The 14,040-nt window shown below is 42.8% G+C and overlaps 1 protein-coding gene across 1 annotated transcript in view; it reads left to right on the top strand.

Annotated features, from left to right (window-relative positions):
- The first annotated feature begins 3,359 nt into the window (after window positions 1–3,359).
- The window catches only part of CPA2 (carboxypeptidase A2), a 44,876-nt gene continuing 34,195 nt past the window's right edge, over window positions 3,360–14,040 (top strand). The window contains exon 1 of the mRNA XM_037019519.2: window positions 3,360–3,522. Coding sequence (XP_036875414.2) covers window positions 3,389–3,522 — 134 coding nt within the window. The 5' untranslated portion in view covers window positions 3,360–3,388. The remainder of the gene's footprint in view (window positions 3,523–14,040) is intronic.

Raw genomic sequence — 14,040 nt, 5'->3', positions numbered from 1 at the left:
GGTCTTGTATTTTGTCTGACCACAAAGATTTTGTTTTTACCATGATGATAATACATTATCCATTTCTTAATGGAGAGCAGTTAGGTAAGAACTTGGGAGACCAAATATCAAACTGAGTCCAGAGACCAGAGGACTGTTAAGGGAAATGGAGCCAAGAGTCAAACTGAGCAGAGATGGGAGTATTTAAGTAAAAATGAGGAGGATTTACTTGGCTGAGTGGACAGGCCTTACAGCATCAGCTTGCCTCATCTGTAGTGGTTAAGCCTGGTGAGCTTATTGTGTATCAGGCAGAAATTCAGGTGGGTCTTTTGAAGAAAAGGGGAAATGGAAACTTAGCAGGAAGGGTTGATAAGGGTAGGAATGAGCTTTGCTCTGAATGTTGAGAACAAGAGGCTGCAGTGGCTATGATGCCAGGCTTCTTGTTCATGGAGTGGAAGAATGAACTTTGCAAACACTCAAGGTAAGAGAGCAAGTGAGAGGCTTTTATTTAGAGATAAAGCATAAAGTGAGAGGACAGAGCTCCTGGCTCATGCCAGGAAGGTACAAGAGAGTCCTGGGGTGGTACATTGTGTAGGGGTTTTATAGGCAGTTGAGAGACAAAGGGCTAGGGCTGTACACCTGGTAAGTGGTCCCAAAATGTTTATCTTTGAAGAGACATTAAGTTTCTTATTAGTCTTCCTGGTTATTTATAAGAAATTTACTGCTCTGATTTCCTCCCAGGATAGCAGCTTCCTGGTCTGGGAGCATATCACTTAAGACTGCCTGCTTTGCTCCCAAGGTGGGCTGAGTTTTCCTCTGTTTATTAAAATGTGTTAAGAAACTTACTTTTTAACTAATTGGGTTTTAAAATGCAATCTTATTTTCAAGATGGAATCCTTCCTGTTTTTACAAGTTGTTTTGGGCTGCTTGCTACATTGCCCAGGTTGCAAATTATTTGTTTAGGGCTAGAGGAAGAAAAGCAACACCTGGGCAAAGTCAGAAAAACAAGTTGCCCCCCCCCCCCCAGCAGGCCAAAGCAAATCCCACAATGGATTATCTTGCTTTGTTTTTTAGGGAGGCCCTGACCATACTCTGTCTAAGCCAATTGTCCTTGTCTCAGCTACAGCAGTGAAGTTGATGGTCAAGAGTTTGAGAGAAGAATGGGGAGAGGACACCATCAGTAAACCGGAGGCAACTACAGCTCTGCCCCAACATCCCCACCCACTGCTCCATCTCTCATGAAGGAATTCTATGTCCCAGTAGATTCTAGAGTAGTGTTTTCAAAACAGCGACCCATTAATAGATTGTGAAATCAATTTAGTGAATTGTGACCAGCATTTATTAAAGCGTAAATAGAAAATAACAGTTTCACATATAATAAGGGTAAGTATTGTTTTTGTTTCAGTGTATGTGTGCTGAGTTGCAATGTAAAATGTATTTCTTATTACTCTGGTGATAAAAAAAATAAAAGCCACTGCTCTGAAGTAGTTTCCTTTGTAATTTTGTATCAGGCAGCCAGCTATTCCACTAAATTAGAGAAGGCACTTGTCAGTCCACACGGTCCTGGTTTTTGTATGCTAGTAATTAGTAAATCTTCACCCACAATGTAGGATAGACCACTGTCTAGATTTGTGAAAAGTTGAATTAAATTATCCTACTTTAAGAGAACTTTAGGTTTATTATTTTCAAATAGAGTAAGTGGAAGCAAGCTGACCAACTGTTGCCTGGTACACAGAATGGGTTTTGCCTTGGTGAATAAACAAGAGTAATTTGTATCTGACATTTCAAAGAAGGCTTAGAAACAGGCCAGCCTTTGTTTAAATCATAATTACCCTGTTTGTATGTAAAAGGATACTTCTAAAGGTTTTTGAAACAACTAGTTTCGAAAATAATTATCTTTTAAGTATATAATTATTCCCCTTCCAATCTTGTTTACACTATTCAGAACTCCAGTGAACTCTTTTTTTCCCCCACAGATAGTATAAAGGTTAACTTCAGCCAGCCCTTCCTCAAATTATCACAAATTCCCAATTAGTGAATTCTAAACAGGGTTTCCCTGGAACAATATAGCAAAGACTTGTATGATGTGTTCTTTATTGCTTTGAATAACATCTGACAAGTTTCCAAGTACCAGGCCACCTGGATATTCTCTATCTGTCAGGAAAATGTGGTCAGAGGTGCATGGAAGGGGGAGGGTGAGAGGAAACACAAATCAGGCACAAACATGCGGGGGTGGTACAGAAGACAGAAGGTCAACAAATGCTCTTTTAAAAAAAAGTGTCTTTAACAAAGTGAATATTGCATTTATAGGTACTTTTTAGCGTACAAAAGAGCTGCACTTTAAATTTACCAAAGCTAGAGATGAAAATAAAAAATTGAGCTTTTTCCTATGTAGTCTGGAAGTTATTAGAGGGGCCGAGAGAAGCTGGCAGAGGGAGGAAACATGTATGACCAAAAAATTATACTTGTCCTTTTGTGAATAACTTATTTCTCATTGCAGATTTCTACTCAATGTACAAAAGCAAATACATGAAATCATTTTTTTGAAAAAACAAAAATACCATAATCCTGGGCAATGCTGTTTTCTAATTCTTACCTTTCATCTTCTGAGCTTGGCATCTTTCATAGGTGGTTCCTGAAGCTGCCTTATTACAGGGGCCTGCTGTCTATAATTGTCTTTATTAGGGCCCTCTGTCACCATGAAGTTTCTTGTGTTCAAACTCTTGAATGAAAAACTCTGCTACTAATTAGTATAAATCAAAAGGTGGAATAGGGGAAATAAAAACCAGGTCCCAATGGAAGGGTCTGCAGCCAGGGTTAGTAAGACTGACTGGCAGGTTAGCGAGTAGAGTAAGAGACAAAAGGGACTGGAGAAATACCACTTAGGGCCAGAGTCCTGAGGCTCTTTTCTCTGATTACACCACTTCGGATGCCTGGTCTGTGGTGGCCTCCGTTGATTGTGTCCTTCCATTCTAGCAGATTGCCGGTTTATCCCACAGTTCCCTTGGCCTTCCAAAACTTAGAGTTAGATCCCAGTTGCTCTTGATAAGGAAAATATTCAACACAGCTGTCAAGGTCAGCAAACCGCTTTTTTCCTCCAGTTGGCAAAGCCCTCCCAGCTCCCTCCTCCCCTCCTCCAGGCTCCTCTTGTGCCCTGTGCATGCTGAAATGCCACAGATCAAAATACTATAAATTGCTCCCCTTGCTTGTGCTCAGGGCTCAGACCTTGGGAGATTACTCCCCTCTGGGCCCGCCGGTGTAAAATAAACCTCAAAACACCAAGACCTCCGAGCGCCGCTTGGTTCTTCCATCAGTGATCCAGTCCAGGTTTTCCAGTATTTTCCGTAACATTTGGTTCCCTGACCAGGAAACCCAACCGCTGGCCCATTGTTGCCACCTGTTTGGGGCAATGGTGGGTGGTGATGGAACAGGAGATCACAACAGAGAAGGCGCGCCCTGCCTGATCTTTCGGCAGTCTCCTGCCAGGTCGCCCTGGGCCAGCCCTGCTCCACTGTTCCCACCAGACTCAAGGAGGCCTGGCAGGTGAGGACCTGGTTGCATCCGGTAAGGCCCCGGGGCACCTGACCCAGCCAGTCCCACCCTTTGGGGTGGAAGGGGAGCTTGATCACCTCCTGGAGACTTCTTAGAAGTCTCACAGGTAGACATTCCCTGGGGGGAATGTTTAAACTGGTCTGAGTGTGTGTGAGTGAGTGAGTGTGCAGGGTGGCAAAAGTCATTCAGTCTGCACTGAATCTGTGATCCCACGGCCTGTGCTACGGAATCTGAGTGGGCCCTCATCTGCATTCACGGTCAGCCATAGCGACATACCGGTGATTCAGCTTCGGCTGACCTGGCCCGGGACTTATATGGGTGCACCTTAGTCAAGGCTGACCAAAGTCTCTGCGAGGAGTGCGAACGGACAGGCATCTGACTGGTGTCCTCTCTAGAGGAGGCATCCCTACCTTGTCTGTTGTCGTGGCACTGTCCATGGATACGTCATGTGGTCAGGGCACAGTAAACCCACAGTCCTTGACACTATGATCAAGAATTTCAGGAAGGGATTTTCAGAAAACTCCAGAGTAAAATTAACTCCTGGCGGGTTGAAAATCCTGTGTGAATCTGTATTGCCCACCTTTACTGTAGGGTGGCCTCCAGAAGGAACCCTAGATGTCCCAACAATCCGCTGAGCCTGGCGGGTTATCCTAGAGATCCAGGTCATCCTAATCAGTTCCCATACTTAAACTCCTGGTTAGAAGTTGCCCAGACTCTTCCCCCTTGGGTGTGATTCGCTTGCAACAGGCAAGGACAGGGTAGGGTCTTAGCTGCCTCAACAAAGAAGCCTGCAAAGAATCAATAGAAGCCTGAGCCTCTGCAAATTCTTGCTAGTGACCCAGAGAAAGAACCAATATTGCCCCTACCTTATGCGCCCCCAAGGTTGGCAGCACCCTGCCCCCTGTCCCAGACACCACGCCGCTGTCAGCCTCCCCACCAACTCCAGAACCAGTGGACCCACTCTCCCCTGGACCAGCAGCCAGACTCTGCCCTTGGTCTGGAGTAGGCACCCTTCAGATGCCTGTGCAAGGGACACTGGAACCTGAAAGGTGTAATAAAGATGAGACCATCCAGCCCAGCCAGTCCATGTTTTACTATCAGCCCTTCTCCACAGCTAATCTCAATTAAAAACACATCACCCTGTTAGAAAAGCCACAAGCCCTAGTTGATCTCATGATCAAACCCATCGGCCAACCTGGAAAAAAACTGCTAACAGCTTTTCTATACCCTGTTCACAATAGAAGAGAAGTGGCAGCCAGGGTCCTTGACTGGGGGTGCATGGGCTGAAATCACTGTCCCTGAGGAGCGCCCCCAGTGGGACTTCACCACCCCTGAACTACAGGACCAGATCCGCTCACATCAGGATGCCTTTCTCCAGGGGATCAAAGCCAGGTCCAAAAAGCCTATGAACATGACCAAAGTATCTTCAGTCACTCCACAACCAGGAGAGTCTCTTGAAGATTATTATGAAAGACTGTCTGAAGCTTATCATATCTACACCCCCTTCAATCTGAGTCACCAGGGAGTCAACAAATGGTCAACACCTCAGTCATAGCTCAAGTCACCCCAGACATCAGACAAAAGCTCCAAAAACTTGAAGGCTTTGCCAGGATAAATATCACTCAATTGATTAAAATTGCCAACAAAGTATATCTAAACAGACAAGTTCAGACTGACAGAGAGGCTGAAAGAAAAATGAAGAAAAAGGCCAGCTTCCTGGGAGCTGCCCTAAAAGAAAGATGACCAAAAGGCAGAGAAAATCCAGCCACCAAGAGGGGGGAAGCCCAGGACGCCCCTAGCCAGGGACCAGTGTGCTTACCGTGAAGAGAAGGGGCATTGGAAGAACAAATGCCCCAACTGAGGCAAATCCCCAAAGCCCAATCGCTGCTGGGAGGAGCCCCACGGGGAAAGGCTCATTAGTCTGGCAGGAACAGACTCAGACTGACAAAGACCAGGCTCTCTCACGCTCAGCGCCCATGAGCCCACGGTCAAAATGTGGGGGGACAACAGATGACTTTTCTGGTTGACACAGGGGCAGAACACTCTGTGGTCATCCTCCCTGTAATTCCCTTCAGTAAAAAGACTGCAAATATTCTCGGAGCCACTGGGACACAGGCAGTCCAGCAGCACTTTTGCCAAGCCCGCCAATGTGAACTTGGAAGCCACAAAGCCTGACATAAGTTTCTCTACCTGCCCGAGCGCCCTGTTCCCCTCTTCAGCCAAGACATACTCTCAAAGCTCGGAACCCAAATAACTTTTGAACCAACTGGATGCACCAGCCTCAAACTAAACCCAGTCCAAGAAGAGCCAGGGTCCCTTGTACTGGCAATAACTGCACCTTGGGAAGAGGAGTGGAGGCTATTCTGTGCCCAGACCCTCTCAAGTAGCCCACTTGAATTCAGAGCTGACTTCCTCTCAGTATGGGCTGAAGACAACCCACCTGAACTTGCTCATAACCAAGTCCCTGTCATTGTAGAATTGACTCCAGAGGCCCAGCCACAAAGACAGCAGCAGTACCTCCTCTCATAAGAGATGAGAGCAGGCATCCAGGAACACCTGATCAGACTCAAAGAGGCAGGCATTCTAACTAGTGTCAGTCACCCTGGAACACCCCACTTCTACCAATCAAAAAACCAGGAGGAGGGCACCAGCCTGTTCAAGACCTGTGAGCCATTAACAGAATGACTGTTTCTTTACACCCGGTGGTCCCAGTTCTGTATACCCTCCTCTGCCAAATCCCTGAGTCTGCCAAATGGTTCACTTGCCTAGACTTAAAACATGCCTTTTTCTGCCTCTGTCTGGCCCCCCCAAAGCCAGCTCTTGTTTGCCTTCGAATGGACTAAACTGAACCTGATATAGCAGCAAATGCAGTTAACATGGACATGGCTTATGTAAGGGTTCAAGAACTCACCCACTCTCTTTGGAGAGGCATTGGCTGCAGACTTTACCAGCTTTCTGAGGGAAGTCATGTGCTGCCTTCTGCAGTATGTAGATGACCTCCTCCGTGCCAGTGACACCCAGGAAAATTGTGCAAAAGGCACAAAGGCCCTCCTGCAACTCCTGTCAGACTCAGGATACTGAGCCTCATAAAAAAAGGGCACAAATCTGCCAGCAGTAAGTCCGGTACTTGGGCTTCCTCCTCACCCAGGGAAAAAGGGCACTAAGGCCAAAGAAGAAAAAGGTCATTATCTCCTTAGCCCAGCTCCAGATGAAGAAAGGCATACGAAAGTTCCTGGGGGCCACCGGGTTCTGCAAAATCTGGATTCCCGGATTCTCTGCAATGGCAAAACCCCTCTACAGCCTCCTGGGGGGGCCATACCGAGAACCCCCTGTCTAGACAAAAGAGGCAAGAGCCACCTTCCTGGAAATAAAGCCTGCTTCAGAACAGGCACCAGCCCTAGGCCTGCTGGGTACAAAAAAACCCTTCAGTCTCTTCATACATGAAAAAAAATAACCCTTGAAGTTCTCATGTAAACTGTTAGGCCTTGGCAGTGGCCGGTTGCATCCCTGTCAGAAAAAAACAAAAACTAAACCCGATTGAGGCAGGATGTCCACCCTGGCAGCCACAGTTCTATTCATTAAAAAAACAGATAAATTTACTCTGGGACAAAAAAATAGATATCAAGATCCCCTATACTGTTGTGTCCCTCTTAAACACACAGGGACACCGATTCCTCTCCAACTCTCAGCTGGCACAATACTAAAACTCCTCAAGGCGGTCTAGCTCCCAGAAAAAGTAGCAATTCTGCATTGCAAAGAACACCAAAAAAGAAAACAACCCTATAACACAGGGGAACCAGCTGGCAGATAAAGCAGCTAAAATAGCGGCCAATAAAAAACAGATAAAACTCCTTCCCTCACCATGGCCCTAATGCCCCCAGTGGAGACCCCTCCACCCAAGTACACTGAAAAGAGAAAGACTGGGCCATGGCTGAAGGAGCCACCCTAACCAAAAAAAAAAAAAAGATGGTTGCTGTCTGACAGACACATCTTTGTTCCAACTGCAAATGGAAGGCATCTAGTCAGCAAATACCATCAGCTCACCCACCTAAGAAAAACTGCACTAGAAGCCCTCCTCAAAAAGCAATACTAACCTGCCTTTGTAGCAGATGCAGTACAGATTTTAACTAAATCTCTCAACATTATCTGGAAACTCCATACTGCATACAGGCCACAAAACTCAGGGAAAGTGGAGCAAATAAATCGCACCCTCAAAGGAACCCTAGCTAGGTTTTGCCAAGGAACTGGCCTCCGGTGGCCAGACCTACTGCCCCTGGCTCTCCTGCATGCTCGCTGCACACCCGGGACTCAAGGCTTTCCCCCTTTTGAATTAGTGTATAGAGGCTTCCCCCATGTCTAGGAAGCCTCCCAGGGAACCTACGCCAGATAAGAAATAAGAGAGTAAGAAAACAGCTGCAAGCCTTAAGAGCCACCTTAAATAAGCTGCAGCAATATACCATAGAAAGAGCCCTGATCTCCTTAGGGACCCCAGTACATTCCTTCCAGGCTGGAGACAGTCTGAGTGAAAAATTTAAAAAGGGACCCCCTCAAACCTCAGTGAACTGGACACCACATTGTTGTTCTAACTACTCCTACTGCCCTCAAAGTCACAGGCATCACTCTATGGGTCCATCATTCCAGAGTGAGGAGAGCCCATACTCGGGACAAAGATACATCAGTAGAAAGCCCAGCCAGATCTCCAGATCCTCTCCACCTCCGCATCTGACGATTATCCTCTGACTAATGAACACCTGCAAGCCGCGGATCCTGGCCCTCGTCAGAATGGAATCTCTCATCCTGGGCATTAAACTCTCTGCTGCTGCCCCCTCCGACTAAACTGTTCTTCAAAAAGTTGCCCTTCCTATTGTCTATTGGGTAATCATTAAGTTGTTTTGCTGTGCGTACCTGTCTCTCCTAGCAGTACTCAAGTTTCAGTCTACATTTCCAAAGTACCTCTCTATATTGTTTAACTGTACAAAAGTTGTAAAGTGCATGGTCATCACCCAAGGGAGCTGCCCTCAGTGGCTCTACACCTTTAGCACCTGTCCTCTCACACTCAAATAAGCCAGCCTGAGTGTAATACTGAGCTGCATAAAAATTAATTAGGACTGAAAAAAACTGAGTATTTTTTGTTAAGCACAGGCTTATCAAGAGTCTGAAGGACTCATTTCAACCTGTACACACAAGGTCCGTACAGACAAATGCATAAAAACATAATCATTTGTGTTCTTCACAAAGCACTCAGGTCTTTAACGAAAAAGTCACAAGGAAAAAAAATCCTAGCTCAAAACAATTAAAAGTATAAATACAAACCATTATAACCCTATCATAAACCAAAAAGATGATGCCTCCTAAAATGAAGTGTTTAAAGGGGCATCAGAGGGGGGAGTGGTAAGGAAAATATTCAACATAGCCATCAAGGTCAGCAAACCGCTTTTTTCCTCCAGTTGGCAAAGCCCTCCCAGCTCCCTCCTCCCCTCCTCCAGGCTCCTCTTGTGCCCTGTGCATGCTGAAATGCCACAGATCAAAATACTATAAATTGCTCCCCTTGCTTGTGCTCAGGGCTCAGACCTTGGGAGATTACTCCCCTCTGGGCGCACCAGTGTAAATTAAACCTCAAAACTCCAAGACCTCCAAGTGCCTCTTCGTTCTTCCGTCAGTGATCCAGTCCAGGTTTTCCAGTATTTTCCGTAACACTCTAGGCCAAGCATGTGTGGTTCATTCAGGTCTTGTCATCTAATTCTGGAAAGAGAAATTTGCTACCGGAGAAGTCGGAGAAAAGTTTCTTTAGTCTTAAAAAAAGTCCTGCACAGGGAAGAAATGGGCCCTATTCATTTGGTGGGTGATATTGAGTCTGCCCGTGATATTGAGATTGCAGCTTTGACAGCTACCTGTGAGCACAGGGCATTAGAGTAGGAGTATAGAGAAGACTAAGTCCTGAGCTGCTGACATCAAATTCTGGAACCATCCTGCTCTTGGACTTCTTTTGGTCATGAAAATTTTCCTTATAAGCATTTTAAGTTGGCTTTTCTATTACTTGCAGTAAATACAAGGTCTTAATCTTATCTTCTTATCTTCTGTAATTTTTAGAGCAGCTCCTTTTACTTAGAAGGGCCTCTCTAATGGTTCAGGTGTTAAATAAAGAATAAAGTGCATGGACTCCTTTGAGGGGGTGTGGCTTTACCTGTGGGAACAATGGTGAGAACTATTAACAGCGGAGAAAGGGTCCTTATATCGCTGTGGGTCTCTGTGGGTGGAGTGCCTCATCCCTTTTCTTTCCGCAAAGCCTCTTTTTCAAATTCCAATAAATGTGGGCACACGGTGGTCCTACTTGTTCTCACTCTACCTTCACCAGGCATTCATTTCAGTCCCGACATTGACTTCAGTAGGACATTCTTCCAGTTGGAGCCCTTTCCTGACAATTTGGAATTGGAGCCAGGGAAGAGATCAGTCTCTTCAGGCCACTATACTTAGAGCAGCTTTTTGGGGTCCACATTTCTCTTCCTGTGGATTGGGAAAAAGGATAGCAGGTTGTAACAGAAAGAAAAGATTGAAATAGAGAAGGGCAGAGATGTGCAATGGAAGTTCAGACGGTTTTCAAGTCCCTGTCTCTGGTTAATTCGTAAGCCGCATCTGTTGACTCACTGATGAGCATCATCATATATCACTAGCAGATTCTTATAATAAATTACCCTTTTTGCTTTAGTCTAGCTCGTGGGTTTCTATTTACTAGAAAACGAAAGAATCCTTTAAACTGGTCTGCTAGTAAATGCTTAACGACGGGCTCCGATTGTTACAAGCTCTGATTTTGTAGCACTGGCTGATTTCCATGACATAAATACTCCCACTGTTGCCTAATTCAGGCTATAAAAGTGACTTACTGAATAATGAAGTTGGGAAGAGATGAGCACATAGGCTCTGGTGAGCCTGTCCGAGATGGCTTCTGGACACCACTGCCTAAAGGATATAACACATAGCATGAAATCCGTGTTCTACAGGATGTCTGGGGATATATACTTACTGTTGGTTGCTAAATTGGGAATTCTGGTATTAAAGTCTTTTAATTAATTTCATGTGTGTAGAGTCCTGGGGCTCAGGGAGTAGAGGAAATAGGATTAAGTTTTTAAATAATATTGAAAAAAATACTTTTTTCAGTATAATAATGATTTGAGTGAATTGGGACCAGATGGGAAGAAGGGGGCTTGGACTAAGGAAGGGAAAAAGACTAGAGGGGTGCAGCTAGGAAGGTGTTGAAGGTGACTTGTGTGAGTACAGTGTCCAGGCCTTGACAGGAGAATATGACCTTCTGCAGGTGAGGAGAGACATTCTGGGGGTGAGAAGCCAAGGCCACCAAGTACACCAGTCACTTTCCCAACGAAGGCCTAGATTAGGTCATTTGGCTATCTCCTGTAAAATCGGCCAACTTGTTTTGCTTTTGTCTCAAGTTCCTTTAAAGAGAGAAAAGACTTTTATCCCACAAAGATAAGATAAGAAGCTATAAAATGCACACACATGTTGGAGTATGTGGATAAAATTGTAACATTTCCAGAGTATCTCGCCTGGCTTTAGTGCACTTGCATATCCTCAGGGGTGGAAAGAAGTTCATCTCCATGTCAATGGGTAATTACCTGGGCAACCGAGGGCGTGTCTGAACCTGAGAGTTTCAGGGGAGGGGCTGCCTTGCTTGCTGGCTTCTTGGGGAGCAGGGAGACGGCCCTGGACTTAAGTTTGTAAGCAATAAACGGGTTTTAAACTTCATTTTCTCCCTTTGACTGATTTCGGTTTTAAGAGGTATTTTGCCCCAGGATTCCTCTCCCCAGACTTACAGAATAATACTTTTACTGTGAGTGGGGTCCAGTAATCAATCAGTAAGAGCAAGTTTGGCATCAGATCCTTCTTTCCTTTGATGAGGGAAAAGTTGGGGGGTGTGGAGAAAGATGGTATCAGGACTTTAAGAAGCCGCTTCCAGCCCAGACACCTTCTCATATTGGATTCCTCTGCCTGAAACACCAGTTACCAAATCTTCAAATGTTGGACTCCTCAAATGTTGATTGAACCCCTCCTCAATTTTAAGATTAAATCTCAAAGATAACCCTTCTGTAACATTTTCTGTGGCCCTCACAGGAAAGCTGGGTTCCCATAGGGGAGATCCTTGTTGTAGCCCTGTTCTTATCTTACCATAATGAACCCTAATTCTTCCTCTCATGTGTTTGATGTTCAAATAATTGGAATTTTTGGTCATTATGCACTGGTACTCCTAAACTCCCAGAACTTGTGAGGTCATGAATGAACACTTCAAACTACTACATTGTTTCAATGGCATCAATATCTTTGTGTATCGTGGTTTGTACATCTATGTGAATATTTAGTCCTTGACATTTATACATGGAAAACTGAATATTTATATTAGTGATAAGAAGAGTAGATTTTATAAACTTAGCTCAGTTGAGACAAAGCTGGAAATCATTAGACATGCTAGAAGGGGTGTATTTTAGCATCAATCACATATTTGGACTTTAGCCTGTTGACTGTTCATTTGTGGAAAAAGAAATAAAAATTAAGAACACATAAAATGTTAAAAAATATATTCCTGAAGAATATATCTGAATGGTGATGTGACCTAATTCCTTATACAAAAATTAATTCCACATGGAACAAAATTGAGATAGAAAACAAGGAAACCTTAAAAATACTAGAAAAAAGTACTAGTACAAAGTTTCCTAATCTCAAAGTAGGGAAGACTTTTCCCAACATAATATAAATAAAATCCAGAAGCTTTAAAGGAAAAGTTGGATACTTGGACTGCATTAAAAATATTTACACTTCTATAGAGAGAGAATGAGAAAGAGAGAGGAAGAGAAAAAAAAAACAACTCAGAAAATAAGGTGAAAAGACAAAATGGGAAGAACTTTGGAACAAAATATTAGGGCAAGCTTTAATATCTCCAATATATAAGGAGTTTTTAAAATAAGATAAAACCAAAGAAGTTAGTAGAAAAATAGTCAGAATACATGAATAAAAAGTTCACAGAAGAGGAATTCCAAATGACCAATAAATACATAAAAAGATGTTCAACTTCGCAATTAAAGAAATACAAATAACACAGTGAAATATTTTAGATTGGCATAGGTCCAACGTTTGATGATACCAGTCTTGGGAAGCTATGGGAAACAGGCTTTTCCAAAGCAATGCTGGTGGGAAAGAAAATTGGTATAGTTTCTTTGGAGGGCAACCTCGGGATATAAAAAATGCTCACACTCTGTGACCTAGCAATTCCATTTTTAAGAACTGGTCCAGCAGAAAAATGTTTTCAGATGTACAAAAATATATAGATACATACTTAAGGACATTTACTGAAATACTGTATCTGCTTAAGTTGCCAGGTTCCCAGAATCTGCTTTTTAAAAAATGACATTTTTATTGAATTGTTTTCTGATTAGAAGTACTCAAGTGCATTGTAAAAATTCAAATAACACAGTTATGCTAAAATAGAAAATTCCATCCCAAGGGTTATTACTACTAACAGCTCAATATGCATTATTTCCAGAACATCTTTGGGGATAGATACATGTAATAAGCTGAACTCCTGTTTTCCGAACCTAGGAACTGAATAAATTCAACAAATATTTTAAAATATACTTCTTCTCATCCCAACTTTTACTATTTGCTACCTGGAACTTAACAGTTGAATACACTGGAAAGCTTAATATCCTTCACTATTTGAATTGACTACCTAAACTTTAAATCTTGCTGTCTGAATTTAGAAATAAATAAATTTGGGTATCCAGGGATAATTGTACAAATATTTTTTCTCTTACAGAAGTTTAATTGTAATATACACTATTCAACAACTTGCCTTCTTTGCTTATAAATATATTTCTGACATCATTCCATGTTAGTTCATAAAGATCTAACTCATTTCTTTTTAATTGCTGTGTAGTGTTCCATTGTATAGCTGAGTCATAATTTATTGAATAAGTTTCTTATTGATGAGCATTTATTGTAAACTAAGTATATATGTACTGACATGGAAAGGTGTCCAAATAACATATATATCTTTTTTCTTTTTTCTTCCCTCCTGTCTCTAAGAGTACTTAATTTAGAGTTAGATGGTTTGGCTGTTAATTAGAAGCTATATTATAATTATACTTTCAGTGTATACATGTTAAATCTCATCTTCTCATCTGCTGTAAATTGTAAACTCTCTGGAATGAGGGATTATCTTCACTCTGTTTTCCAAAATGTTTAAAAAAATGTTGGGCACACACTTTGGCAGAGTTTCACAAAGTTAAATATAGAGTTACTCTCTGACCCAACAATCCACCCTTAAAAATTTTTTTTGAATATGATTTGAATTTTCTACATCAGCTGCATTTTTTCCTACCTTTGACCCCCTTCACCCAAATTACACTTTTTTTTTTTTTTTTTTTTTTTTTTTTTTTTTTTTTTTTTTTTTTTTTTTTTTTTTTTTTTTTTTTTTTTTTTGAGAGGGCATCTCTCATATTTATT

The sequence above is a fragment of the Manis javanica genome, chromosome 6 (assembly GCF_040802235.1).
Source record: "Manis javanica isolate MJ-LG chromosome 6, MJ_LKY, whole genome shotgun sequence".
Taxonomy (NCBI): domain Eukaryota; kingdom Metazoa; phylum Chordata; class Mammalia; order Pholidota; family Manidae; genus Manis; species Manis javanica.
Note: the sequence above shows the minus strand (reverse complement) of the source record. Positions and strands in the feature narration are given on the sequence as shown.